Source organism: Astatotilapia calliptera, chromosome 5 (assembly GCF_900246225.1).
Source record: "Astatotilapia calliptera chromosome 5, fAstCal1.2, whole genome shotgun sequence".
Classification (NCBI taxonomy): domain Eukaryota; kingdom Metazoa; phylum Chordata; class Actinopteri; order Cichliformes; family Cichlidae; genus Astatotilapia; species Astatotilapia calliptera.
The window spans coordinates 36,774,752-36,802,484 of record NC_039306.1 but is presented as its reverse complement, the minus strand read 5'-3'; the positions used below and the strand labels follow the sequence as shown (position 1 = coordinate 36,802,484).

General features: G+C 43.0%; 1 protein-coding gene across 8 annotated transcripts in view; it reads right to left on the bottom strand.

Moving 5' to 3' along the window:
- The window catches only part of LOC113023063 (calcium-dependent secretion activator 1), a 361,073-nt gene that overhangs the window by 61,221 nt on the left and 272,119 nt on the right, over positions 1-27,733 (bottom strand). For all 8 annotated transcript variants that reach the window (XR_003272492.1, XM_026169138.1, XM_026169133.1 and 5 more), the window contains 4 exons: positions 14,893-15,048; positions 13,150-13,297; positions 11,984-12,058; positions 11,455-11,538 (listed from right to left, as the gene is read on the bottom strand). Coding sequence is in view for 7 of the 8 variants with exons in the window: in XM_026169138.1 (XP_026024923.1) it covers positions 11,455-11,538; positions 11,984-12,058; positions 13,150-13,297; positions 14,893-15,048 (463 nt within the window). In the remaining variant the exon portion in view is untranslated. The remainder of the gene's footprint in view (positions 1-11,454; positions 11,539-11,983; positions 12,059-13,149; positions 13,298-14,892; positions 15,049-27,733) is intronic.

The following is a 27,733-nucleotide window of genomic DNA, read 5'->3' as shown; positions in this document are numbered from 1 at the left end:
ACTTAAGGTCCATCACAGAGAACCACTGAGATCCTGCAAGAGCAGAAAATGACTCCTCTAAGTTTGGCAAGGCATAGGCACCGCGGATGGTCTGCAAGTTAAGCTTCCTAAAATCAATGCATAACCGCACATCACCATTCTTTTTGCGGACCACCACTATCGGTGATGAGAATGGAGATTCAGATTCTCTGATTATGCCTGCATCTAAGAGGGCTTGTAAGTGCTTTTTAACTGCCTCGTAATCATGGGGATGAATCGGGCGAGATCTCTGTTTGAAGGGGGTTTCGTCTTTTAAGTTGATGTGATGTTTTACATGTGTGGCATGCCCAAAGTCCAGATCATTGTGTGAGAAAACATCAGAGAAGGTGTTTAGCTTTTCAGCTATCTTCTCTTTCCACTCTTCAGATAGTGGTGATTCACCAAAGTCGAAACTGAGAGGGGGTCTTGAGGTTGAAGTCTGCTGCTGAGAGTTACACGTTGCAGACACCTTTTGGTCACCTTTCTCAGGCTCAGGACATGGCATGACACAGTCAGGGGCAACTAACTCAGCAATTACACAGGTAGTGGGCAATGTAATGTCATGGTTAGTCTCGTTTCTCAGCAACACAGGAACTTTATAAGGTCCGTGCTTTGGCAGAGATATAAGGCAACAATCTACAAACACACCACCAGGTAGGGAGCCGGTAGTGGGCTGTTCAATAAGTGCACACTGTTCAGGCTTAGCGTGGCTAGCATGCATAAAACCTTCCACTAGTAGCTTTTGATTTGCAGGAAGGACTTCTTGGGTTCTACTTTGAAGTTTTACCAAGCCGATCTTGCCACTGTCAGTTTGTCTTTTTCTGGATGCTATTGTATTTAGCACTTGTTGGTATCCATAAGGGAGTACCTTAAAGTCAGGTAAGGTGCTCTCACAAAGATGCTCATATAAGGGGTCAAGTGTATTTGTGCCAATTAGTAGAGGTGTGTCTGAGTTTAAGCGAATGTCAGGGACAACTAAGGCAAGAGTAGATAGTTCAAACTCTGACTGATCGAGATCTTTGGGGAACATGATACTCGTCTCAATGTATCCCAAGTAAGGGACTGTCTGACCATTTGCACCTTCGACCTCTAGGAGATCACTGATGGGTTTTATAGGATGATCAGGTAAGTGTTCTTGATAGAAGGATTTGGCAATAGTGGTTACTTGAGAGCCTGAGTCAAGCAAGCAACTACATTCAACGCCGTTGATAACAACTCTGGCTGTGCATTTTCTACCCACAAGTCTTTTGGGAAGTTTAGGCACTGGATAAAAACATCAAGTTCACCAGGGAAGACACAAAGGACAACTGTTTGCCTTTCCCGGACTGCGCGGTGCACATTGAAGAGAACGGCAACCTCAACATCGAAGTTTACCGGAAGCCCACACACACGGACCAGTACCTCAATGTGCTCACCCGAAACCCTGGCTGATTGGGACCCACAGCCAGTTTCACACCTTGACTCAGGCAATTAGAGGATCATCAGGGGGTCCTTTTGTGCCTCTGTGGGGGGAAACTCCCACTAGGTTTATCAGAATCAGAATCAGAATCAGAATCAGAATACTTTATTGATCCCTGGGGGAAATTATTTTTTGTTACAGTGCTCCATTTTAAACCAACATTAAGACAAGACAGACAATACGCTAACTAAGAATAGTACAATATATACATATATATACATACATACATACATAAGTCACTTATAAATAAATATTTGGAAAAGAAACATGTGTAGTTGTAGCAGCAAACAGTGTGTTAAGTGGATGCGTTGTACAGGGAGATGGCCACAGGCAGGAATGATTTCCTGTGTCGTTCAGTGGTGCTTTTCGGTAATCTCAGTCTCTCACTGAACGAGCTCCTGTGACTGACCAACATGTCATGGAGTGGGTGGGAGGTGTTATCCAACATTGTCTTTATCTTGGACAGCATCCGCCTCTCCGACACCACCTTGAGGGAGTCCAGCTCCATCCCCACAACATTGCTGGCCTTACGGATCAGTTTATTAAGTCTGTTGGCATCTGCGACCCTCAGCCTGCTCCCCCAGCATGCAACAGCATAGAGGATCGCACTGGCCACCACAGACTCATAGAAAATCCTCAGCATTTTCTGGCAGATGTTGAAGGACCTCAGTCGCCTCAAAAAATAGAGACGACTCTGGCCCTTCCTGTAAAGTGCTGTGGTGTTTTTAGCCCAGTCCAGTTTATTGTCAATGTGTACTCCAAGGTATTTATAGTCCTCCACAATGTCAACACTGACCCCCTGGATTGAAACAGGGGTCAAGTGTTTCCTGGTCTTCCTGAAGTCCACGATCAGTTCCTTGGTCTTTGCCACGTTGAGCTGCAGATGATTCTGCTCACACCACGTGACAAAGGAGTCGACCACAGCCCGGTACTCTGTCTCATCATCCCTGCTGATGCATCCAACCACCGCAGAGTCATCAGAAAACTTCTGAAGATGGCAGGTCTCTGTGCAGTGGCTGAAGTCTGTGGTGTAGAGGGTGAAGAGGAAGGGGGAGAGGACAGTCCCCTGTGGTGCCCCTGTGTTGCTAATCACCTTGTCAGACACACACTGTGGGAGACGTACATATTGTGGTCTTCCTGTCAGGTAATCAACAATCCAGGACACCAGAGAAGCATCCACCTGCATCGCTGCTAACTTATCACCCAGGAGGGTCGGCCTGATGGTGTTGAAAGCACTGGAAAAGTCAAAAAACATGACCCTCACAGTGCTCGCCGGCTGGTCCAGATGGGTGTAGACACGATTGAGCAGGTAGATGATGGCGTCCTCTGTTCCGAGACGAGGCTGATAAGCGAACTGAAGGGGATCCAGATGTGGTCTTACTATGGGTCGCAGCTGGTCCAGGATGAGCCTTTCCAGGGTCTTCATGATGTGGGAGGTCAGTGCCACGGGCCTGTAATCCTGGGGGCCACTGGGACGAGGCGTCTTTGGTACAGGGACGAGGCATGATGTCTTCCACATCACCGGGACCCTCTGCAGACTCAGACTCAGCATAAACAGTTTATGAAAGACTCCACACAGCTGGGGGGCACAGGCCTTGAGGACAAGGGGACTCACTCCGTCTGGTCCAGCAGACTTGCCTGAGTGAAGTCTCCTCATTTGCATCTCAACCTGGTATTGAGTGAAGGTGATGGGTGGGGGAGGGGTGTCAGGAATCTCACAGGAGGCAACATGTGAAGAGAGAGGCTGGCACAGTGGTGTGGCTCTGGATTCCAGGCTGACTGCAGGTGAGGTTTATATCTGGGACTCTCCACCATTTGACTTTAAAACTGAAGAAGCTTCTCGGATGAGAGGTGAAATGTCTTCAAGTAACTTAAAGAAGTCCAGACGCTTTTCTTTGCAAGCTCCTTTGACTACGATGACCTGGATGACTGAGAACCTTCACAGACATTTCTTAGTGGGACTTGGTTCAGGTTTAGCACCCATCTGTCCTGCGACAGGGGCTCCTTCTAGTTTAAATTAAAGGACTCATCAACTGGTCTGGATATTTCCCATTCTCGCTGCTTTTGTCTGAGGGCATTCCTTTTAGCTGCTTCTAATGCTGGGTTGGGATCATTACTACTGTCATGGTCCTGGGCCATGTGGGCCCAGTATTCTTAGTTTTCATGTATTTTTGTATTTTGTTCTTTATTTAGGCCATGCTTCCTGGGTTGATCTGTTACGTTGTTCCTTATGTGTTTTCCCTTCGTGACTCTTACCCCCTGTGTGCCCCTCTGTGTATTTATGAGCCCTCGTCTCTCTTTGTGTTTTATTCTATGTTTTCCCCAGCCCGTTATGTCTGCGTTCTCCCCGTGCTCTCTCTCCTCCTGTTTGAACCTCTGTGTACTTCCTGTTTTACTTTGCCCATCTCCCATCAGTGTTACGTTCACTCCTGCCGTGTCTTGTTATGATTATCAGTGTCACCTGTGTTCCCCGTGTGCATCCACTTCCCCTGATCATCCCTCATGTGTATTTAGTCTCTGTGTTTCATACAGTCTGTGTCGCGTCGTCTGTGTTCCCACCCTCTGTGTTCCGTATTTCCAGCCATAGCCTTTCCTTAGTTTGTCCAGTTTAGGTTTCTGTTGAGCTACTACTCATATGCTGCCTTCACTCTGTTTTGTTCCTTTCATCAGCCATAATAAAAGGCTCGCTTTTGTTTAAATCCACTCCTGCATCCTCGCTTGTGTTCGCACCTGGGTCCACCATACACATTCCCGCACGGTCTGCCTCCGCAGACCGTGACAACTACAGCTGGAAGTGATATGACCATCTTCTCCACACTTGAAACAGTATCCAGGTTTGGGTTTGGCTGACACTGCAGCAATTTGTGGTATCTGTCCCGGCTTGTTCTGAGTTTTGGTACTTGTGTTCCTTTTTGTTTCCTTTTGAAGTTTCTGCGATCTTTTCTCTGTTTTGTCAGCTCTGAGCTGTGCGATTTGAGACCTGAGGTCTGCAATTTGCTTCTGGAGGTCAGACGAATTGCTGTCCATTTCATGCTCATAATCGTTCCTACCTTGAGAGCGTGTGGTTTGCACGTTAGAATAAACACAAGTCTTTTGGATCCCCAAATGTTGTGTCATGCGGGTTGCTTTACTTGCCTGTTTGTCCTCCTCGGTGCGTAGGTGGAGGAGTAGCTCTGCAAAATGAGGTGGGTCGTCTTTCTTTTGTTCAAGTTGAAGGTTTGCAATCAATGAACTGTCCCAACACCCTCTACAAAACTGTCTCAGGAGCTGTTTATTGATGTCACTAGAAGCAATTCCGTCTCTTTTTATGACTAGGTTTAACACTGTGTGCAATCTTTGCAGGTAATGTGAGGGTTTTTCACCTCCATTTTGATTGGTGTTTAAGAAGCGAGCAAAGAGTTCGTCACCGTCCTCTACAGTTGCATAGGCAGAATCAAGATGTTCAAGGTAAATTTTGGGGTTTGCTTTTGGACCAAGAGCTTTCACCAGGTCCGCTGCAGGGGGTGAAAGACTTTCAACAATCTTTCGCACAACTTGAGTTTCGGTGAGCGAGGGACCAGTCAAGCAAAACTCTACGCTGCTGCGCCAAGTGTCATAGTCAGTTTCGAAAGGAGGATGTGGAACTCTCCCTGAAAAAGGTTTCAGTCTGTATTGCGGTATTGCGAGTTTGGTGGGGGAATGACTTCACTGCTTTTAACAATGTGCTCTACAATAACCCGCTGCACTTCAGGTGTGCTTAAAAGGTCGGTGGGAATCTGAGGGGTTTGTTTCTCGGCCTCTGCCGGTGGGTGAGTATTCAAGGCACTCACATGATTGCTATTGGGTGTTAAAGGGGGAGAAGGTAGGGCCTCATCACTGTGGGGCACTGGCTCTTGTTCAGTGGAAGGCTCAACTGTGTGGACATCCCCTCCCAATGACTTGCCAATTTTAGCTAGTTCATCCATCAAAAGGTCTTTAAACGATCGGTTGCTTCGTGCTGCCACATCTTTAAGCTGTGACAGGTAAGTTACAGTAGCTGATGAGCTGATTTCAATGCTATACGCACTGGCTAGGTCTCGAACGTGATAGACAACTTCAGGTTTCACAGTGCAAGGTCTGTCATAAGGCAAATATCTTTTCTCTAGTTCTTTAGCAGTAGCCTCATGTTGAAATTCCACAATAATCTGACCACCAGTTGGTAGCTTAATCTGCCTACTGACAGGACCGAAAGCTTCTAAGAACTCAATTATTTCTTTATCAATGTCTGTGTTAGTTAAACCACTGACCAAGACAGCATTTTGAACTTTAACATTCTCTGTTTTCACAACTTCCATTGTTAGGACACGTAAAAGTACCAGTAGAAAAAAAAAACAAGTCACTGTGAAGCTCCAAGCACTCTTAAATGTTTTATTAAATTTTGGGTGGACTAACAACTCTGCAAACCCTCCTGGCTGGCTCGCCACTTTCTATAGCCAAGTACAGGATAGGGTAGGGGAAATTAAAGTAAGATGGAGAGAATGGGCCAGTAGCTAGATTCGTAGGAGGGATAAAGTGAGTTGCGTGGAGAAGAATGACTGGAGCCACAGGTAAAGTTGCTATGAATTGTATTAAACTATTTAGCAACAATTTAACAGCATTTCATGAACAGGAATGAAATCATAAAATAAAATACAGTGACAGCAATAATAATAACAATCAGAATCCTATCTGAGCTCAGATATGTCAGTCTTGCCGGCTTAATAGTCAGTGTTCAGTCAAGTCAAATCCAATAGGTTGTGATTGGTGCGATTTCGTCCTACCGCACTGTTGCAATTGTTCGTGAGAGAAGAGCAACCTGCCCTTCTGGGCCAACTCGGAATGGCTGTGGTTCAGTTCAAAGGGAAAGGCTCGCCATCTTCCTCGTCAGGAAGAGATCCAGGTCTCACGATCCCATAAAAAAAAACCTAGCCAGCACACTTCTAATGTTCAACTCTCAGAGAGGATCTTGTCCACTTCATCCGCTCCCATGCAGATCGCGATGGTTTCAAGGTCCGAAATGTTCACAATAAATCAGGTCCGTTTCTCCAAGGTCCATGCAGATCTCCGGTATGGATATTTGCTCAATTTATCAAGTTAATAGTTATTTTCCAGCGAAAAGCTTGGCGGTGAAAATCAGCGATGGTCTCGTGCACCTCCGTCTCTCTCTGTGTCTGAGCACGTGACGGTACAGAGCAGGGGAAGGCGGGGCTTGTTCCTTCCTAACCAGTAGGGGTGTTAAATATACTCTTTGGGTTTTATTCTTATATTTATAGTATTTATCTTTTATTATTGATTCATTTTTGATCAACTCAGTGATTAACAGAGTAATGATAAATCCCAATTAACAATAACATGTTGTAGTGCATTACTGAGTCATGTAAACTCACTGGGTTACATCAGCTTTTATAATAACTTAATATCTCAGATCATAGCTAGTTTAGGTAGCTGCCAGCTACTAATGCAAAGGCCAGTAGAACCTCGCATGTCAATTGTCTTTGCAATAGAAAAAGGAAACATATACAACACTACAGTAAAAGATGGTTTTTAGGAGGTTAAAACTACCATCCACTGGTTTCTGATGTTTTCTTTAGAAGCTCTGAGCAATTTTGCCATTGCTGTTTGGTGACAGAGGCACAGAGCTCAATGCTGATGCATGCTCTTCTACTCACAGAAGTAAATCAATGAGTATGTCTAATGAAGTCAAAATAGAACTAGAGAATATATGTTTTCATAGAAAAACAAAACACCTGTAGCTCAGGTGGCAGAGCAGGTCAGCCACTAATCAGAAGGTCGGTGGTTTGATCCCAGGCTGCCTCCTTGCTGCATGCCAAATATCCTTGGGCAAGATACTAACCCCGTGTTTGCCTACTGGTGGTGGTCAGAGGGCCCGGTGGCGCCAGTGTCCGGCAGCCTCGCCTCTGTCAGTGCGCCCCAGGGCAGCTGTGGCTACAATGTAGAGGGGTCAAAGCTTTCAAAGAAAAGCGTCTGGACTTCTTTAAGTTGCTTGAAGACGTTTCACCTCTCATCCGAGAAACTTCTTCAGTTCTAAGGTCAAATGGTGGAGAGTCCCAGATTTAAACCTAGTGGGAGTTTCCCCCCACAGAGGGACAAAAGGACCCCCTGATGATCCTCTAATTGCCTGAGCCAAGGTGTGAAACTGGCTGTGGGTCCCAATCAGCCAGGGTTTCGGGTGAGCACATTGTGAAACCTGGCCCCACCTTATCATGCGAATTCCTGAGGTCAGATGGCCCAGGATGTGAGTGGGCGTTAAGGCATCTGGGGAGGGAACTCAAAACTGGATTATAGATGGCTTCTTTCACTCCTCTTTCAAACCATCTGTCCTCTCTGTCCAAAATGTGAACATTGGCATCCTCGAAAGAGTGTCCTTTATCCTTAAGATGCAGATGGACAGCTGAGTCTTGTCCTGTGGAGGTGGCTCTTCTGTGTTGTGCCATGCGCTTGTGAAGTGGCTGTTTGGTCTCTCCAATGTAGAGATCTGGGCATTCCTCGCTGCACTGTACAGCATACACCACATTGGGCATGTGTTTTGGCGTTTTGTCTTTCGGGTGAACCAGTTTTTGTCTGAGCGTGTTGCTGGGTCTGAAATGCACCGGGATGTCATGCTTGGAGAAAACTCTCCTGAGTTTTTCTGATACACCGGCTACCACCGGCTATCAGAAAAACTCAGGAGAGTTTTCTGGGCTGCCCCGGACTCTGTGGGGCCGGGTGGTGCTGCTGTGGGCCCCGGTCTGCATTAGCCTGGGCCCCCTTGCCCTGGTGGGTTCCAGAGTGTGGGGGTGTCTACTGCCCTACCCTCATTTTTAAATGCATATAGACACTGAGGGTTTTCGGGAGGAGACGTGCTGCTCTCTGGCAGGAAGCACCATGCCCTCGTTCTGTTAACCGTCAGGGCTGGGGGGCTGGGAGGAGGTGCTGGCCATCGGATTGGGGTCTGGGATGCGGGGCCTCCCCGCTACTGTAGATACGGAGGCGGTCTGCTTTGCTCCACCCCAGACAGATGGGTTACATCTCCTGGGTCTGGGTACGGTTTGCCCCTCTGGGGGCAGGGGTACCCGGACCTGGGATATAGAGTATGTTTGGGGAGTGTGAATGTGTGTGCAGTGTCTATTTATATCTGTCTGGAGGTGGGAATGCACGTTTGTGTCTGCGTGCGCCTGTTCGTCTGTGTCTATATGTCAACTTGGGTCTTAGACTCCACCTCTCTGGGAATATCTCAGGCTCTTCGAGGTATGGAGGCCTATCTCCCCTCACCACAGGGTCTATTTCCCCTCACCACACTCCCTGCCGGTGGCTGATGCCCTCAGACGTTGGTGTGTTGGTGGTCCTTGGTGTCTGGGGCTGGGCGCTCATGTATGTGGCCGATTGGCGGGGCCTGGCACCTGTGGCCCGGCTGGACCCCTTCCGGGGGGTGGGATGCCCTCAGACCTCTGGCCTCTGGGCCTGAGGCCCGGTCCTCTCTGGCACAGCTGGCTGCCGGCAGAGCCCGCGGGCACGTCACTGTAACCCCCTCTGGCCTCTGCTCCGTGGCTGCTGGGTGACCTCTTATTTGGGGCTCTCCTCAGCTCTTCGCAGGAGGGTGGCATGGTTGCCCCCCTGGTGGTCCTCCTTGGGTCCTATTCTGGGGCCTCTGGATGTCTGGGCCTGGATCACCTCCATACCTTCTTCATGCCCTGGGGGACGGGGCTATGACTCCCCACACTCCCTAGCAGATCGTTACATGGAGAAACCTTTTGAATACAAGCGTGCTGATCCACACAGGTATGCACACAGGTGTACACACGGGTGTTCACGGACACAAACTACACCTTTCTTGGCTGCTGCCTCAAAGCACATTGTGCGCTGTCGATCTTGCGTGCTGCACAACAACATGTAATATTTAGTATCTACTGTTATCTACTGTTAGCTAGTTTATTGTGATGGTGTTGTTTTTATTATGTTGCTCTTTCTTGTTTGTTTTCTCTTCTGTTTTTTCTTATCTCCATACAGGTGATCCAGGTGTTGTGTTTGTTTTTCCTTTTTTTTTCTTTCTCCCTTTCTCACCGTCTCTTCTCCCCTCTATTTTTCTTTCTCTCCCTCCCTTTTTTTAAAATTCTTTCTCCCTGTCCTATCCCCCAGTCATGTCTGTCCCGTCTGTAACAACCGAAAACCAAATAAAATAAATACATAATCATAATAAAGGTCAATCAAATGGACCAATATGGTAAAGCCATGATGATCCAATTGGTAAAGTAAATCTGCTTGGCATTTTTCTTGGCCTTGAGACAACAATTCTGATGGCTAAAGATCCAAACGGGACAGGCAAAAAACCCCCAAAAAACATCACAGTTCAACACCAGTTCAATCAGATTCAGGACTGAGTTCAGGACTTTGACTAGGCCACTCCAAAGTCTTCATTTTGTTTTTCTTAAGCGTTTCAGAGGTGGACTTGCTGGTGTGTTTTGGATCATTGTCCTGCTGCAGAACACAAGTGCACTTTAGGTTGATGTCACATTCTCCTTCAGGATGTTTGGGTAGACAGCAGAATTCACAGTTCCATTTACCATAGTAAGTCTTCCAGGTCCTGAGGCAGCAAAACAGAACCAGTCCATCATAGTAAGACAACCATATTTTACTGTTGGTATGCTGTTCCTTGTCTCAAATGCTGTCTTACTTTTACACCAGGTGTAATGGGGACGCATCAACATGTTTTCTGGAAAAATGATACGAGTCTTTGTATTGCTTTTGGCTTTCACTTTGGAACCATTTTTGCCCAGCTTCTTTATTATGGTGGAGTCATGAACACTGACCTTAACTGAGGCAAGTGAAGCCTGCAGTTCTTTGGATGTTGTTATGGGGTCCTTTGTGACCTCTTGAATGAGTCATCACTTTGCTTCCGGTTAATTTTGGTCGACCGGCCGCTCCTGGGAAAGTTCACCACTGTTCCATGTTTTCTTCATTTATAAATAAAGGGTCTCTCTGTGGTTAGCTGCTGTCCCGCAGCTCTAGAAATGGCTTTAAAACTTTTTAATGCTGAGAGATCTCAATTACTTTGTTTTTCATTTGTTCCTGAATTTCCTTGGATTGTGGCATGATGTCTGGCTCTTGAGGATCTCTTGGTGTACTCCACTTTGTCAGACCTTTGCTATTTAATCCAAAGTTTTAGGTCCAATTATCTAGCTCTTGAGCATTGCCGCAATCTAAAAATTCCAACAGTGCCTGAAAGCATCAACTCTGTGCTTTTTCAGTGATATTAGGGTGATTATGGTAATCCCAGGCAGGTCGACACATCAGAATCTAAGCAAATACAGAAAACAACAAAGCAAACAGCAAAATAAAAATAAATAAAAATAAAACTCCAAATATCCGAAAAAATGCCTGTTGTCTGTACAGCCCCACCACATTCGTTCACTCTCTCTTCTCTGAAACAACTTTCATTTTCACAGGGCTGCTGTGACATCATACCTCAGGTTACTCTAATATCACTTAAAAGCACAGAGCCAGTTTCAGGAACTGCTGGAATTCTTTTAACTCTTTAAAGGTTAAATGATTTCGTTAAAATATTTGGTGGGGGTAGGTTTAGGTTTTTTTCTCCCTAGTCATATACACTTTCATTTAGAAACTGCATTTCGAGTTTACTTGTATTATCATTGTCTAGTAGTTATTTTTTTATTTGATGACCTGAAGTATTTAAGTGCGACAAATATGCAAAAGAATACAAAATCAGGAAGGGACAAACTTTTTTTTCACAACACTGTATAGTTTGTTTTCTTCTGAAAAGGAAACTCTTTGAGGTTTTAAGTTGAGCACACCATTATAATGTAATATGATGTAATTGATGTAGTGCAGTGGAAATATATCAAACAGGAAACTACTAGAAGGCCATATATATATATATATATATATATATATATACACACACACACACACACACACACACACACACACACACACACACACACACACACACATGTACTACTTACTGTGAAAGACAGGAAAGAAGAGAAAAGTGTTCCCTCATCATATCTGGAAAGCTTGGTTAACACACTCTCTAGAATGACGACAAACTAGGAAAGAAGAGAGGAAAAAGAAGCCTCAGAGAAATGACTTTACATTTGGGAACATAAGCTATCACAAATTGTGAGTCGTATATAAAATTGGATTCTTGTCGTTATCATCTCATCTCATTAAGTCTTTATGGTGCTTTTGAATTTTTCGTGTCTTTTGGTGACTTCTTTAGCCTCAGACTAAAGAGCTAACTTGGATGAGTGATGAAACATCTCTTCCATTGAAAATCCTATGTCCAGATGAGTGATGATTTCTTTACCCGGATGGCTAACCATGCATTCATACATTTAAATGAAATTGTAATAGTTTAAAATGAGCCTTTTTGTTATATTATGTCTCTCTGTAGTTGTTTTGAATGCCTGGTTTAGGTTTTATTGCTGTCATTTGTTTGTCTTTTCAACAAGAACTGAAACCATGCTAGGAACATGTAGTGTACTTTTGTACCTTAGCTACTAGCAGAGTAATCATCTCCTTCACCGTCTCCTCAATTAGATTGTTGATTTGGGAGTGATATTGCCTCTGCAGAAGAATAAGAGGAAGAAAAAAATGTTAGACTGTTCACCCTCAGTAGATTACACTTGGTAACCTCTGTTTGACACCAGCCACTGAAAAGAAACACTGGAAGTTTTTACACTAAATAGTATTTAATTATTAATTTGCCGTGGCATAGTTATTATATATAGCATGAGCTGCAGATATTTTTAAGACTGGACTGACTGCCTATTCAGGAGTGAAAATAAATTTTTCATAGCATGTCATCTCTAAAACCTGTGTGATATTCTTCTCATGAAAGTGAGTTAAAAAAAATACTCCTGTCCAAAACTTTCAGTAAATCCAGCATCTTTTGAATGTCAAAAGAAGGCTTTCAGCCGCTGCACATGAGTAAATCTAGCTCCAACCTATCAAGGTATATTTTGTACAGCCTGGTCTTGTTTATATGACCTGCAAACAAAACAAACAAACAAACAAAAACCACCAATGAAAACACTGAGGTGAATTAAGATTTTGCAGGATTCTGGAGTCTATCATCTCAATATTGTAGTTTCAAAATGCAGACATCCAGCATCACATTGTTGGGTGACTAGTGTAAGGTCGTTCAAATTCTGTGTTAGGTTGTTTCTGAACAACCTAACGATTTTCTCTCATCTCAGAGTGAAAGTTTGGGTTTTCTTTGAAACTTTAGCAAAGTGGTGATACATCCAAAGAACTAGTACTTACATACAATTGTTTGAATTAGTGGTCTTCAGTCTTTTAGAAGCAACTTCAAGAGACCTGTAAATCTACAAGACTGACGTCTTTGGACTTTACGATTGTGCCAAGTAATATAAATCCTTATGGTGGCAAAGAAAAACTACCAGTTGTCAGTTAGTCATGATCACTAATAAGAAGTGAATAGTCCTGGACCTTCAAGTCAAGTTAAAATACACTGTAGAACATTTAGCTCTATCTATTAAAAGATTTAAGCTCCAAATTACCATGACATTCAAACTTTTGACCTCAAGTGTATCCAAGATTTAAATTGTGTGATGTCCAATATGAATCATTTTAAACTGGAGGGAAATCCACTCTGAAAGCAAGTGCGTTTACGGGAGATATTTAGTATTTCCTACCTCCTGCCCCAGGTCCATGGCACACAGCTTGGCTGACTGGACCTTGGCGTCCACCATGACATTAAACATGGTGCAGATGGATTGAGGCACTCGGAAGTCTGTGGTCCGGCTGCTCCTCTGAAGCTTGGCCTCAAAGGCTGTCCTTGTCCTAGTGAAGGAATTTTCCAGGCTATAGCCATTTAGAAGTGTGACCCAATAATGACCCAAAGTAACAATTATATCGGAAATCTAATCATATGAACATGAAAATAGCCCAGTTACAGAAGTATTTTTACTTTTTCTGACTACCTTTTAGTACATTTGTTCAGTTATTAAAAAAAGAAAAACTTTTCTCACTCATTTCTTTTATATTTTTCCCTCTCTTCCTCTCCCCTGACACAAAGTATAGTTCCCTAAAACTGTAATAGTAATTCTTCAAACATGTTACCAGTCATGTATGGGCAGAAATCTGTGCCATCAGAAACTGAATTTGAATCGAATTGAATCTGAATTGTAACTTGAATAAATGCTTTTACAAACTGGATATGAATTAGCCTAATTTGAAATTCAATTTATTGGTCTGAAAATGATCATCACTAAATTGAAATTGAATTTTATATTTTGAAAATGAATTCATTTGCTTTGCTTTGAAACTGTATTTTATGCTTTAAAAATTGTAGCTCTCGAATAATTTCAGATTCACCTTTCATTCATAAAAAACGAATTAAGCATGCGCTCAGTACCCTAAGAATTATTATGGTAGTTATACACAGTGATAGTTGTATATCATATTATACCACTTCAAACAGAGATGATCCAGTAATGCTGCACTAATGAATTACACTAACTATTCACTTTAGCTAAAGTTATTAAGTTAGCTAAAGAGTTGGGATGCTGTGTAAGACATAAATAAATCTAAAACACAAAGGTTTGGACACCGTTTTGCATGTTTCCCTACTGTAGGGGTCTCTGCAAGCATACAGAGGGGGTACTCTGAGAGGGTCCAAGATGACAACTTTGGAATTCTACTAGAAACAGTCGATCATATTTGTTTGTCAAAGCTGAATTCAGGGCAAACTACACTAAATTAGCGTTTTTAGCTAGCAGCTACAATAAGCATAAAAGTTACTGTATGGCTATCATTTGTTAACATGACGCTTGTTCTTATACATGTAATACATTTATTACCAACCTGAGAGTTTATCCGCTGGTCATTCGACATGACGAATGACTTCTGAAGTCTTAATTCAGCTCAAGATGCTGTAGATTCCCGTCGGTAACACTTTCGGTCCGCTAGTAAAACGTAGTTCTATTAATCTGCACTCGATTACTCTTGAACTGGAACCGGATGTTAGTTCCAAAAAACTGAATTTTGGAACTGAAACTGAATGGTGAGAAGTGAATCTGAAATTATTCGAGAGCTAAAATTTTTAAAGGATAAAATACAGTTTCAAAGCAAAGCAATTCATTTTCAAAATATAAAATTCAATTTCAATTTAGTGATGATCATTTTCAATAATGTAATAATGTAATAAATTGAATTTCAAATTAGGCTAATTCAAATTCAGTTTTTAAAAGCATTTATTCAAAATACAATTCAGATTCAATCTGAGCAATTCAAATTCAAATTTAACTTATTCAAATTCAGTTTCTGATGGCACAGATTTCTGCCCATAGTCATGTTTCAAACCCATTTTCAATTCAAATATCACTACTACAATATATACACTACAACTGTTTTCTAGCAGTCACACCTCATCTTACCGTTTGACACAGGATTCTATCATGTCACTAGACATCAGCTTCAGTCGGGTCTCAAGGTGTTTTCCAAACTCTTCTTCTGGCCAGTGGAGATCTCTGATGAATGTCTGCAAAGCATCAAGCTTCCAGAAGAGATCTTCTGATGTCCCTGAGCCATTACTGTAGAAAAATTAAACACATTTTTAGACATTATGTGTATATTCATGCAAACAAAATAAAAGACAAAAATCACTTTTATGGTGACTTCATTTACAATTCATTTACAATGCATAAAATAGTAATAAGACAAAAGACTTATCATGAATTGTATGTCTGTGGTCATAACTGCGTAAATTTGGGGTTCAAACTCAAAGCATTTTTGGGCTAATTTCAAGAACATAGTAAAGGACATTAATTGTGACTTTGAAGTGATTTAAAACCAGGTTTTCCAGAACTAATGAAATCCTCAATTTCCTGATGACAAAAGGGCCTTTTTGGGGGGAAAGCAAGGACTGCTTGGACCAGGATGAGCAGCACTCCCACTTATCACTGACCACATTATTAACTTGGTAAAGCCAAGTACATCATATTTGATACACAAGCTTTAGTGAGTTTTTGACACTTGTACATGATTAGTGTGATTCTCCAATATGTGCCTTTCTGTTGATTGTATATATTTCTTATGTTTGTTATTTATCCCTGCTGTCTTACTATTTACATTTTATTCCTGCACAGTCGGTGTAGAGCACAATAATGGGCTATTCTATTCTATTCTATTCTATTCTATTCCAAATGAGAAAATCCAAGGGCGATTGTGGCTCAAAGAGTTGGCAGTTTGTCTTGTAATCGGAAGGTTGCCGGTTCGAGCCCCGGCTTGGACAGTCTTGGTCGTTGTGTCCTTGGGCAAGACACTTCACCTGCCGCCTGCTGGTGTTGGCCAGAGGGGCTGATGGCGTGATTCTGTCAGTCTGCCCAGAGCAGCTGTAGCTACAACTGTAGCTGCCTCCACCAGTGTGTGAGAGTGAATGAATAGGGGCATTGTAAAGTGTTTTGAGGGCCCCAAAAAGCACCATATAAATGCAATTTATTATTATTACATAACCAGTACTTACACAAGCTAAGTTATTTGTATTTAATTCTAAGTATATGTGGTGTAGTCCAGCATTTATTTTGTAATCTGTGCTAAATTATGATTATTTGGGTGTTTTCTTTGGCACGTCTTGTTGTGTGCGGTGAACACCACTCTCATTCCATTTTCTGTCTAGAAGAAGAAGAAGAAGAAAGTGTGTACTTTATTGTACTTTATTGAGCCCCGTGGGGAAATTGCTCTCTGCATTTAACCCATTCACTTAGTGAAGCAGTGGGCAGTCTACGACAACTTCTTAACCATCAGCAGATGATGTATGCCGATATTTGGCCAATTTACTGTTAGTCTTTGGGAGGACTGCATGCAGTCTCGGTTTAGCTGTTTGACTATTCCTTTTCTGGCACTTATTGGACTTTTTTTTTGACTGAGAATCCACTGTTTCATATCAGGCCAAATAGTAAACTAACTAGAGTAGACAGATTCAAAGATCTAGATCCAGGCAAGCAGATGTAACAGTAAATGTTAAGATGCTGGTGTTTCAGCCTTTAGCAGAAAACCTCATCTTGTAAATCCTAAATGCTGAAGTGTACACAGCGGCTATTCTTAGAACATATTTTTCCACACTGAATAGACCTTGCATCTGTGGTATACCTAATGTAGAACAGGGAAAATAGTATAAATCCATCCATCCATTTTCTTCAGCTTATCTGAGGCTGGGTGGGAACAGCAAGCTAAGCAGAGAGGCCCTGACCCTCTTCTCCACAGCCACCTCCCCTAGCTTATTAAATTGAATGTGCCCGTATCACTTCAACTTTCTCCTTTCGATATTGAGGAGTAGCAGCTCTGCTTGAATGACTGAACTCTGACTGAAGACTGATCACTAAGGGAGATAGGGTAGTCACACTATGCCATGACATTTACATGAACATGGCTCTGGGACTATATAAAACCCAAGCATCAGCAACAAACTATTTTTATGCAATTCTAAACATGTGGGGGTTTTTGGGGGGTGGGGTGAGGGTGGGAGTGAAAGAGTTGCTAACTATGAAGTGAAGATTGAGATGCAACTCTCAGCACTTTTTTATAGGGCTGGTATTTTTGAATGTGTATCCACAAGATCCCAGATGTGGGAATAAAGATGGATGTGCTGCAGTGACAGCGTCACACTCTGCAGGATTCGGCGCCATATGAAGTAGGTTTCACACGTTTGAAATCCGTTGTCAGTGCAGACAACTTATAGCTTAATTTTTCAAAGTGCTATTGATGATGTGTGAATAGTATATTGTTACATCTAGGTCTTTTAATGGTAGCACTAACATGGCATATTAATAGAAAACCTGAATGGGTGGTGAAAATACATTAAAGTTGCACTTTAGTTATACTGTCCTAACCACTCCTGAGGCCAAAAAATTCTGCCAGCTTACTACATTCATTAGCAGACAAGAAAATACTAGCATCAAAAAGAAAACCACTACACAGTTATGTGCTTTGTTGATGGACATTGCTTCCCACAAGGCAGCACACAGATGTAATGATGAGGAAAGCACAGGGAGAGACTGCTTTCATTTTGCAACTATCTGTGAAATGGAATAATGACTACTTTCCCGAACACCATGTTTTGTTTTTCACTCTTACCACATGTAAACAACTGCTCAAAAGTTTTACAACACCCCAATTTTTCCAGTTATTTATTGCAATTCAAGTTGTTCAAGTCCAATGAACAGCTTGAAATCGTACAAAGGTAAGTGGTGAAGTGCCAGAGGTAAAAAAAAAACAAAAAAAAGGTAAGGTTACTCAAAACTGAACGTACATTTCAGAATAATACAAAAAAGCCTTTTTCAGTAAACACAAAATAGGTTAACAATTTAAATTGTTCTGTAGCAATGGAGGTTGATCAAGCCTTGGAAGCTGCTGCTAATTCCTACATATACTGGCACTGGACACTTTCATAGACACAACTTGCTACAGAATTGACCCCCTCATGCTTTTCGGAACAACATTAATTGTTTACAGCATAGTTTGTTATATATTAATATGATCATGTCCAGAGATGGGCGATAATCTGATCACTTTCTTCAAGTAACGAGTAAAGTAAGGGATTACTATTGCAAAAACGGTAATTAGATTACCGTTACTTTCCCGTAGGAACGCTGCGTTACAGCGTTACTAAAATTGTGATTGTTTTGCGAGAATGTCTCATGTAAGCGAGTGCGCTGTTGGTGACAACAGCTGTGTGCAGATCAACAATGGATCACATATCGATTGTGGGAGAGAGTATGAGCGTGCAGCGTTTAAAGCGTGGAAGTACTGACCTTACTTTGAGTTTGATTCCATAAAAAGTGAAAAAAACATTAGTGTCCGTTGTGCTTGGGAAGAAAACTTCTTTTTACAGCGAAAAAAACCCCTAAACTTCCAAGCAAGCAAAGAGTGCGCTACGACGTGACGGGAAACTCACAGAGAAACTCACGAATTCTTCAACTGACCGCGGCACACCTGCACCAGGGTAACCTTCCGCCTACCCCACTCCTGCTTTACAGGTGAAAATAGAGCAACAGGACCGCTGAGTCTTTGACTTTATTTATGTTCTGCTGTGTCTTACTTGTATCTATTTGAAAGACTGAGTGTAAACACAAAAAATATTTTATTTTATGTGCTGGAATGTGCAGAAAATAGGTTTTAACTTCGGAGGTGGGGTGCCCCCGGCCTCTCGGCCTGGGGCTCGGTCACTCAGGCACGGCTGGCTGCCGGCGGAGCTCACGGGCGCGTCACTGCAACCCCCCCTGGCTTCTGCTCCGCGGCTGCTGAGTGAGCCCTCATCTGGGACTCTCCTCAGCTCTTTCTGGGACAGTGGCGCGGCTGCCCCTCTGTTGGTCTTCCATGGTCTCTTGTGTTCTGGGGGCCTCTGGATGTCTGGAGTTTTGATCTCCTCCATACCTGCTTCATGACCTGGAGGATGGGGCTGTGGCCCCCCCCACACCCTCTAGCAGATCATTACATGAAGGAACCTTTAAAAAAAAAAAAAACAAGCGCGTCCATGCTCACAGGTGTACACACGGGTGCTCACACACACAAACTACACCCTTTTTGGCTCCTACCTCAAAGCACACTGTGTTCTGTTGATCTTATGTGCTGCACAATAATGTTTAATATTTAGTATTTACTGTCATATTCCCATATATCATTGTGATGTTGTTTATTCTATTACTCTTGTTCTCTTCTGCTTGTTTTCTTTTTTCTTTCTCAGCAGGTGATCCACGTGATCGATATATGCATTTTTTTTCCTTCTTTTTTTTTCCTGCTCATTCTGTTGGTTTTTGTTTTTTGCCCTTCTCCCCCGTCCCTCTTCTCAGCTGTTTCTCTTTCCCTCTTTCTTTCTCCCCGTCTTTCCCCCAGTCAAGTCTGTCCCGTATTCAGTAAGTAAAAATAAAATGAACAATAAAAGGTGAATCAAGTGGACCATTACGGCAACAATTCTGATGGCAAAAGAGCCAAACGGGACAGGCAAAAAAAAAAAAAAAAAAAAAAAAAATAGGTTTGAAATGTTAAACTAATTTATTCAAGTCAGAGAATGTTGCATATAATTAAATATTTGCTTGATGCATAAAGTTAAAAGATTAAAACTGCTAAAACAAGTTTTAAAAAGAGACTTTTCCATTTGATTACATTTTGTATGATGGATTATGTAGAAAAAGTAGAATTGGGCTGAAAGATCTATCGCTTTATCACCTCTTCAGGTTGTAAATCGTGTTTTTAAAAAGTAACTAAGTAACTAATTACTTTTGAAAATAAGTAATCAGTAAAGTAACGGGATTACTTTTTGGGGAAGTAATCAGTAATTAGTTACCGATTACTTTTTTCAAGTAACTTGACCAACACTGGTGATGAGCTCTGAAACCTGACTGAAACTCTTCAGTACTCCTAAGTACTGCTTGGCTCCTCAATCTGTAGCCACATCATCTCCTTGCAATGGGTTGGCTGAAGGGGTTGATGCATATGCATCCACAGTGGTGGGGACAGTGGATCACTTTGGTATATTCTGAACTCCTGAGCTGGAGAACTCAGGAGTGGACCATCACCTCACAACATGGATACTGGACTACTTCACCTACCGACCACAGTATGTGAGACCTCAGGGCTGTGTGTCAGACAGTGTTGTCTGCAGTACGGGGGCCCCACAGGGAACGGTTCTGGCTCCGTTCCTCTTCACCATCTACACTGCAGACATCTCCCACAACTCCACCCAGTGCTTCCTGCACAAGTTCTCTGATTACTCTGCAATAGTCGGCCTCATCACTGATAGGGGACGACAAGGAGTACAGAGGACTGACCCAAGACTTTGTGGACTGGTGCCAGCTGAACTACCTAAGAATCAACACTTGAACAACCAAGGAGTTGATGGTAGACTTCCACAGGCACAAACATCCTCCACTGCAACCACTGAACATCCAAGGTATGGACATTGAGACTGTGGACAGCTACAGGTGCCTTGGTGTTCATCTGAACAATAAACTGGACTGGACTCATAACTCAGACGCCCTCTACTGGACAGGGCAGAGCAGGCTGTACCTGCTGCAGAGACTCAGGTCTTTTGGCGTGAAGGGCCCACTCCTGAAGACCTTCTATGACTCTGTGGTGGCCTCAGCCATCTTTTACGGTGTGGTCTGCTGAGGCGGCAGCATCTCTGCTGGGGACAGGAAGAGACTGAACAGGCTGATCCACAGGGCCAGCTCTGTTCTGCCCTCTGGACCCAGTGGAGGTGGTGAGTGACAGGAGAATGGTGGCTATGCTGTCATCCCTGTTGGACAACATCTCCCACCCCATGCAGCAGACTGTGACAGCACTGAGCAGCTCCTTCAGTGGCTGCGGCACCCACGGTGTGGGACGGAGAGATTTCGCAGGTCTTTCCTTCATACTGCTGTCAGTCTACAACATGGTCTCTGCAGACACACGTGCAAACAGACACACACATATCCAATATACCATGGTAGCCTTTGTCTAGTCTCCCTTAAGTGCAATATTACTAAGTGCAATTTTTCTGATGCAACATAGTATTTTATTCTATGAAAGAAATGTTATGCGATGAAAGTTATGCATGCAAAATTAACTTTGTGCAGTGCCAAGCATTTCAGCAGTGTGAGACATTAAGAGCAGCTCAGGCTATTCCTAATGTCTTGATATACTTCTCTCTCAACCAGTAGCTGGCACTTTGACCATCTAGTGTTGTTTCTAATATCCATACACGCAATGGCGGTCCTAGCCTTTATGATGCCCTGGGCAAACAAGGGGGCCGAATACTTTTGCAAGCCACTATATATATCAGAATCAGAATCAGAATCAGAAAGGGTTTTATTGCCAAATGTTGAGCGGGTTTACAACATTAGGAAATTGCTGCGGTGCTTCAGTGCAAACATACTTTTAGAAATACTGTTATAAATTAAGCTTAAATGGACATGAAAATAAAAATGAGAATAAGAATTAAAAGTGCTAAGTAGATAGATAGATAGATAGATAGATAGATAGATAGATAGATAGATAGATAGATAGATAGATAGATAGATACATGATATATACATGAGTGCAGGTGGTGATCAGTGCCAAACATGGAATGATGCAGTGAACACAGCGTAGGGTCATGTGTTAGTGGTGGGAACAGTCATAAGGTTATTGTTCATGTGTCCAACAGCAGAGGGGAAGAAACTGTTCTTATGGCGAGAGGTTCTGGTGCGAATGGACCGGAGCCTCCTGCCTGAGGGGAGCAGGTCAAACAGACTGTGTCCAGGGTGAGAAGGGTCAGCTGAGATCCGAGCTGCACGCCGCAGTGTCCTGGAGGTGTACAGGTCCTGCAGAGATGGGAGTCTACAGCCAATCACCTTCTCAGCAGAGCGCAAAACACGCTGCAGTCTCTGTTTGTCCCTGATAGTGGCTCCAGCGTACCACACGGTGATGGAGGAGGTGAGGATGGACTCGATGATTGCAGTGTAGAATTGCATCATCGTCCGTGTTGGCAGGTTGAATTTCTTCAGCTGCCTCAGGAAGTACATCCTCTGCTGGGCTTTCTTAATATTGGGCTTTCTTAATATATCTATATCTATATAATATATTAATATCTATATCTCTCTCTCTCTCTCTATATATATATATATATAGAGAGAGAGAGAGACAGCGAGTACACATGGAATGCAAACAGCTAACAAACAACCATTATAATTCGTTATACAATGAGAACAGGCCAAATCAACAATTGACAATGACTAATTAATATTGTGCTGAACACAGTCCAAAAGATTCAGTAAGCTACATCAGTGTCTACTGTTTACTATCATAGCCAAGTGACTAACAAACATAAACAGAAATTTTCACTATCCCTACTAGAGATGGACCGATCCGATATTACGTATCGGTATCGGTCCGATACTGACCTAAATTACTGGATCGGATATCGGAGAAAAATAAAAAATGTAATCCGATCCATTAAATATCACGAAAGCACCTGGCAAAACTTGCAACACGCCGTAACTCACCTCAGAACGTTAGCAGTCGGAGCAGTGTGCATCACGTGATAGAGCGGCTGTGGCATGCCGGACCTGTCGGTGGTCTGGATAGCATGTGGAGCTTCGCTAGCAACCTGGCATTTCATCTCCGACAAAGTTATCCCCGAGAGAAGTAAAGCAAGTGTGTAAGTCCATCTCTGAATGTTTGTAAAGCATTCCCACGTTAAGCTTAACAAGCGACTGCCTCTCTCTCTCTCTTGCTGCTACTTCAATCGTGAAACTGCTTAAATGATCAGCTGATCAGCTTTTCTGTCGCGAGTCCGTGTCTCTTGTTTGTTTTTGGCCCACTTTGCACCAGAAAGAGGAAACCAGCGGCTGAACAACAGCAGAACGTTTAAGCTTGATCAGCTGTTGTTAGAATGTATTTAATATTACTTTCTACTCGAGGATCTTTTTCTAAGTAGCTGACGCTGGTAACTGTGCAGGGGCGGATCTAGCAAAGTTTAGCCAGGGGGGCCGATAGGGCATGAACAGGGAAAAGGGGGCACAAAGACATACTTTTCTTTCTTATTCTCATTTAAAATGTCGAGCTTTTAATAAATAATTATCTGACACCCAAAGTTTTAATTTGATGTAAAATGAATAGAAGTCAATTACTGTATATAGTGACTATTAAGTCTAATATATATACCCTAGTAAGCTATAGTACTTTTTACTTTGGGAAGCTACCATCTGTGCAGTCTGCAATTTTGTTGAAGAAAGATGTTGAATCTATTTAATATTTCTTGAAAAATAATTGATTTCTGTGCATTTTTTTTCACACTGCATCAAATTAAGGTTGATTACGTCGATTAAGCATCATGAGGTGGAGTGTGAGGGGTGGTTCCCTATTTTTTATTTATTTCTTTTTGTTGTTGCTGGGAGTTGGAACCCTATTAGTTAGGTTGCTTAATATTTACGCTAAGTACTCTTTAAAATACCAGAATAGGGAGGATGGTGTAGGTCTAAGTTTATTAGATTGATCAGTATTGCTGAACTATGAAATATTTTTTTTGTATACAGGTATAACAGAATAGCTTTAGTGTAGTTGTTGTTTTAAACTTGAGTATGAACTTGCAGACTTGCAAAATGCAGCAAGATATTTTAAAAAACAGTTTTGTTGATTAAAAAACACTATATCGGATTCATATCGGTATCGGCAGATATCCAAATTTATGATATCGGTATCGGTATCGGACATAAAAAAGTGGTATCGTGCCATCTCTAATCCCTACTAACTAATGTTATGTTGTTGTGTCTCTGTTGTGGTCAGTGCTATCCTCTCTGCTATTGCATGCTGGGGCAGCAGGTTGAGGGTCACACATGCCAACAGACTAAATAAACTGATCCACGTGGCCAGTAATGTGTTGGGGATGGAGCTGGACTCCGTTAGGGTGGTGTCTGAGAAGCAGATGTTGTCCAAGATAAGGACAATCATGGATAATACCTCACACCCACTCCATGACATACTGGCTAAACTGAGATTACCAAAAAGCACAACTGAACGACACAGGAAATCATTCCTTCCTGTGGCCATCTCACTGTACAACTCCTCCGTGTAATACACTGTAAAAACTGCAATAGTTACACCCTTTTTACACACGCTCTTTTCTACTCTGGAATGTTTTTGACGTTGCTAACTGGCAGTCTTTTCAAGCGATGTTGAAATTTCCACATTTCGACACTTCAAATACTTCAGGAGCTGTCCGCTCAGCGCAGCATCAGCACCACGGATACATCTGTAGACTCGAGACAGAATTCACAATGTGTTTTTGGGACTTTCAGGTGTTTGGACCAATGTTTTCTTTTCTGATCAAACCAGAAAGGTTTGTCAGATGGATTTGTCTCGCATTAACTGGCTGGACAAAGAGGACATCGAAATGCAGCTGATTGAACTGAAAAGCTCGACTCTGTGGGGTCAAAGTTTGCAGAACTACGAACACAGCTGGAATCCACAGCTGTGCGTGTTCATGGAGCTGCATGTTCACCTGCTGGACATCACTACCTGACAGGTTTAACTGTCTTCAGAACATTGCAGAGGCCTTATTGACAGTATTTGGCTCTACATGTCTGTGTGAGTCCTCAGGTAGCCTCTGAATGCTGGACACTGGGAGACCTGTGTCTCTGAGTGGGAGACCAGAGATCACATTAACATGTGTGTCTCTGTATCAACAAACATGTCATATTGGCCCAGTTTATTTTTCTTATCATTGTTGTGAGGAGACCATAAATAGCATTTGTATTTTCTGTTGTTCAGTTCATTTGCTGTTATGGATAAAAAGTCTTTGTTGTTTCCAAACAGCTGATAACTATTCGCTGATAGCTGCCTACATCTGCAAACAAATATAATTCTATAAAGTTGTTCTATATAGTGTGTAACTGTTCATATAGAGCGTTATTAAATTTATTGCTAATGCAATTATATGACACATTGACTTCTGAGGAAATTTTAGATGGCACTCATCATCAGAAAGGTTGCCGACCCCTGGTTTGGAGTTTAGTTTGTTATTGCTACTATTTTTACCATTCTTGGAGAAACTGTAACCCACATAATTTCCTTAAGGATTAATCAAGCATTCTGATTGTGTTTGTTTCAGGATACATAACCTGCCATTATCCACTCACACATCTGCTTATCTGTATCTTTTGCTCGTTTCTCCTCCTCTTCTTTTCTCTTTTTTCTAATCTGAGCACCTGATGGCTTTGAACTTTTCTCGTTCTTCTTCCATTAGTTTTAATTTTGCACTCCAGTATGAACACCCATCCCCCAACCCGAGGATCACCACAACATAACCTAATAGACCAACACCTTAGTTCACAGATTTGTGTTGTCTAGGGTTTATTTCTGGGATTTTGCACAATCCAGGATTTCAATCATGAATACATAATGTCCTTGGATTTACAACATTATGAATGAAATGTGCTCTATTTGGAACCCCCCCCCCCCCCCCTCCTTTCGACAGGTTGTGTGTGAGACTTTAAATCATCAAACTGTAAATTATAAACTTTAAATTGTTATTGATCCCTTTACCCCGAGTCCTAAAGTGTATATTTATTTTCTTACTCTTCTTATATTTATTGTTTGTTTACTTGCACTGCTGTAACTGGATCCTCATCGTCTCGTCTCTCTATACACTGTACTGTATATAGCGGAGATGACAATAAAGTTTACTTTAACTTCAGCAGCGAGCAGGCACACCGACGGCTCCCACGCTCACTTTTCACGTATAGAATTTAAAAAAAAACATTGGTGCAAATTATAAGTCTGTATCATAATGTCTGGTGTTTGTTGGTTTGTTTTTATTTTGGAAGTTGGTTATTAGATGGTGCTCCAGCCAGCCAGAGAATCCCCCTCCGCCCCGCCGTCTCCTTCCTGTGCCGCAAGCAGCAGGCAAACGGAGGGCGCCCTTACTCCCAGCAAATGGCATAAGAACACAGATCGGTGCCTATGCCATCCCCAAAATGCGCTGGCATGATGTCGGGGCAGCATGAGTATGAGCAACTTTTTTTGCCAATACCCGTGATGCCGCCCCCACCACAATGCCGCTCTGGCTGGTTTTTAATATGTCGCCCATATCAAAAAACGCTACTGCATACACGTCAATACTGTTCCTTTGAGCTGTGGCCTATTAAGCTCCAGCTTTTCTATATCTAATAAAATAGCATGATATAATAAAATAGTATATTTTATTAGATATAATAAAATAGCTAGCTACATTTACAGCTGCTCAAAAATTAACACAGCCTTGCAAAATTTATAAAATAATAATCTGTTTGCGATTTGACATGCAGTAGAATCTTATACATATAAATACATGTAGACATTACGATTAAACTCATCTCCACTGTGAGTAAGATGTACTTCATCTTGTGTGCTCTTTGAGTGCTGGCAAATGTTAAAAATAATGATGCTGATACTGTTGCGTTTCTGAGCAAGCAATTAATACAAATAAGTTAATTGTTTTTGCCTCAGCTGATATCAAGAATGTATCCTGTGTCCCTGTATATCCTAATACATAAACTGAGTTTAGTGTTACTTAGCCCACAAATTTTGAGGCATGTTACAACTGATCTTCTTACTCATCTCTGTGCTTGTCCTGCTAGACCTCAGTGCAGCATTCGATACTGTTGACCATAATATCCTATTAGCGCGATTAGAGCATGCTGTAGGTATTACAGGTACTGCACTGCAGTGGTTTTTATCATATCTAATAGACTCCAATTTGTTCATGTAAATGGAGAGTCTTCTTCATACACTAAGGTAGGGCTGTGCGATATGCAGCAGCCTAAGCAGAGAGGCCCAGACCTCCCTCTCCCCAGCCACCTCCTCCAACTTATCCGGGGGAACACCAAGGCGTTCCCAGGCCAGCTGAGAGATATAATCTCTCCAGCGTGTCCTGGGTCTGCCCCGGGGCCTCCTCCCGGTGGGACATGCCCGGAAAACCTCACCCAGGAGGCGCCCAGGAGGCATCCTTGTCAGATGCCCGAACCACCTCAGCTGGCTCCTTTCGATGTGGAGCAGCAGCGGCTCTACTCCGAGCCCCTCCCGGATGGCCGAACTTCTCACGCTATCTCTAAGGGAGAGGCCAGCCACCCTTCGGAGGAAGCACATTTCTGCCGCTTCCGTATCCGCGATCTCGTTCTTTCGGTCACTACCCACAGCTCGTGGCCATGGGTGAGGGTAGGGACGTAGATCGACCTGTAAAATGAGAGCTTCGCTTTTACACTCAGCTCCCTCTTCACCACGACGGACCGGTGCAACGTCTGCATTACTGCAGCTGCAGCCCCAATCCGTCTGTCGATCTCCGGCTCCCTTCTCCCATCACTCGCGAACAAGACCCCGAGATACTTGAACTCCTCCACTTGGGGCAGGAACTCATCCCCGACCTGGAGTGGGCACTCCACGCTTTTCCAGCTGAGAACCATGGCCTCAGATTTGGAGGTGTTGATCCTCATTCCCGCTGCTTCACACTCAGCTGCGAACCGTTCCAGTGCGAGCTGGAGGCCCCCACCCGATGAAGCCAACAGAACCACATCATCCACAAAAATCAGAGATGAGATTCTGAGGCCACCAAAGTGAAAGCCCTCCGCCACTTGGCTGCGCCTAGAAATCCTGTCCATAAAAATTATGAACAGAACCGGTGACAAAGGGCAGCCCTGGCGGAGCCCATCACCCACCGGGAACGAGTCCGACTTATTGCCGGCAATGCGAACCAAGCTCTTGCAACGGTTGTATAGGAATCGAATG